General features: G+C 52.6%; 1 protein-coding gene across 1 annotated transcript; it reads right to left on the bottom strand.

Annotated features, from left to right (window-relative positions):
• Nucleotides 1-848: 848 nt before the first annotated feature.
• On the bottom strand, nt 849-1583 carry LOC135641442 (probable E3 ubiquitin-protein ligase RHA4A). Its single transcript, XM_065156803.1, has one exon. The coding sequence runs from the start codon at nt 1581-1583 to the stop codon at nt 849-851; it is 735 nt and encodes a 244-aa protein (XP_065012875.1).
• Between the last annotated feature and the right edge of the window lie 326 nt (nt 1584-1909).

The following is a 1909-nucleotide window of genomic DNA, read 5'->3' as shown; positions in this document are numbered from 1 at the left end:
TGGCGCCGAGCGGGTTCGGGAACGAGTCGGGTACCTGCACGAAGGTCGGGGCGGTTGCTCGGCCCGACCCCTCCGATGATCAAGTTAGTGATGGCGGAGAGGAGTCTGTTCTTTCGCCCCACTTTTCTGTTAGGAACCGGGGGGTATTTATAAGTGGGTTGGATGTTACCTGATGTGCCATCTCGCCGGGACAGGGTCGTACCTCTGATGGCGTCTGTCGTCATGGGCGTTGCGTGGAGGGCCGAGCTGCCGCAGGGTATGGGGGTGTCAATCAGTGTCTTCGCCTGCCTCGACCGGCCCCGAGGGGTCAGCCGAGGGGGTTGTTCGGGTACGGCGGGTGTGGGCGAGTGTCGTGTCGTTGTTAATGCTCGTTCTAGGGCGGCGTGCTGCGCTGGGCGTCCGACGTGGGGGGGCGTTTCGTGTCTAATCCGGGGTATTACGTCACGTCAGCGTTTTACCCTATCAACTACAATTGTTTGATTTGGCATAAACAGAGGATGCTTGCATTAAGCATAGAACAGAGAGATCTCTGCCACAAACAGAGAGCTCTAACAAACACAAAACAAACAGAATAGTAGAGGGAAACAAGAAAGATCACCAGATGAGATTGTATAGCGTTTTATTTGCCTAAGAAAGGCAATTCATTACACACTTCATTTGCAATCCACTCAAAAACTTCTTTCATTTCCTCATCAATGTATTTACAACACGAACGCCATTATCCACCTTTTGAATCGACTGCATCCGCTGGCACTTATTTTGTCTTCATCTGTAGCAATACGCAGTCCAGAAGCAGGAAACAGAAGATGTCTCTGAATCTCGGGGAGATCAAGAAGAGGAGAAGCATTTCAGGGATCAGCAGAAGCAGGTATGGCGTGTCTGCAGAGAGGACACACATGGCTGCTCTCCAACCATCGAGTGAGACAGCCGCCATGGAAGGCGTGCTTGCATGGCATCCGCGTCACCTCCACGCCCTCGTCGAACTCCTCGAAGCAGATGATGCAACTCTCCTCTCTGACATCTCCTCCACGCTCGTACTTCACCACCGCCAGCTCCTTCACCGCGTCCGTCGACGCCGGGATGCCGCCGAAATCCCCGTCCTCGCCGACGCCTTCGACGTCCGAAGAAGTTTCCTCATCGCTCGGGAAGTGGGCCAAAGGTACATCCACGATCATCTCGATCCCGTTGCCCGAGTTGAAAGCCGTCTCGACTAGATCATTGCAGTAGGCAACGAGTTGTCTCTCCATCCACCCGGCGAAGCAGATGTCATAACCATAGACGCCGGCGCGTAAGAGAACGGTCGAGATCGCCCGGCGGCGAGATGTTTGGTGGAGGAAGTCGCCGAGAGTGAAGACAAAGGTGTGGTAGGCACGGGGAGGTTCCTCCACGACTCGACCTTCGACAATGTGCATCACGGTATAGCCGAGTTTGATCACCACCGGAGCCGATGCCGGCGTCCCCTGAGTTTGATAGGCCCTGAGAACCCAATCGGCATGGCCATGGACAGGAGTCGTCTCCATCGTCGCAATCGCCTTCTTGTCGCACTTCAACCGTGTGAATGAACTCGGCTTAATTCCTACCATGGAGCGGCTTTATATAGAGAGACAGAGATTCTGGTCTCCGAATCCGAGACGGGATCGAATTCATCGAGCACAAATCCTAAATACAATCCGACGCGTAGTTTCCGTTGCCACATAGGTTTGCGGGTTGGACTCCGAAAGCAGTTCCATTCGACACGTGTTGAAATCCTACGTTAGAACGAACTTGCTTCGTTCTTGATGGATTATTAGTGAATATTTAATTGGAAATCGATAGCTTTTATGACGTCATATGTATTAAGTCAACTCTTTCCTGCTCCGTGTTGACTGAAGCCATTCACTACTAGACGCCAAATTAATTCCTCCCTAAA

Source organism: Musa acuminata, chromosome BXJ3-6, assembly GCF_036884655.1.
Source record: "Musa acuminata AAA Group cultivar baxijiao chromosome BXJ3-6, Cavendish_Baxijiao_AAA, whole genome shotgun sequence".
Lineage (NCBI taxonomy): Eukaryota > Viridiplantae > Streptophyta > Magnoliopsida > Zingiberales > Musaceae > Musa > Musa acuminata.
The sequence above is the reverse complement of the archived record's forward strand: the minus strand, read 5'-3'. Positions and strand labels throughout refer to the sequence as shown.

What these genes read in the sequence shown, in the direction of transcription:
- LOC135641442 (XM_065156803.1), bottom strand. Translation starts at nt 1,583, where the DNA reads ATGGTAGGAATTAAGCCGAGTTCATTCACACGGTTGAAGTGCGACAAG.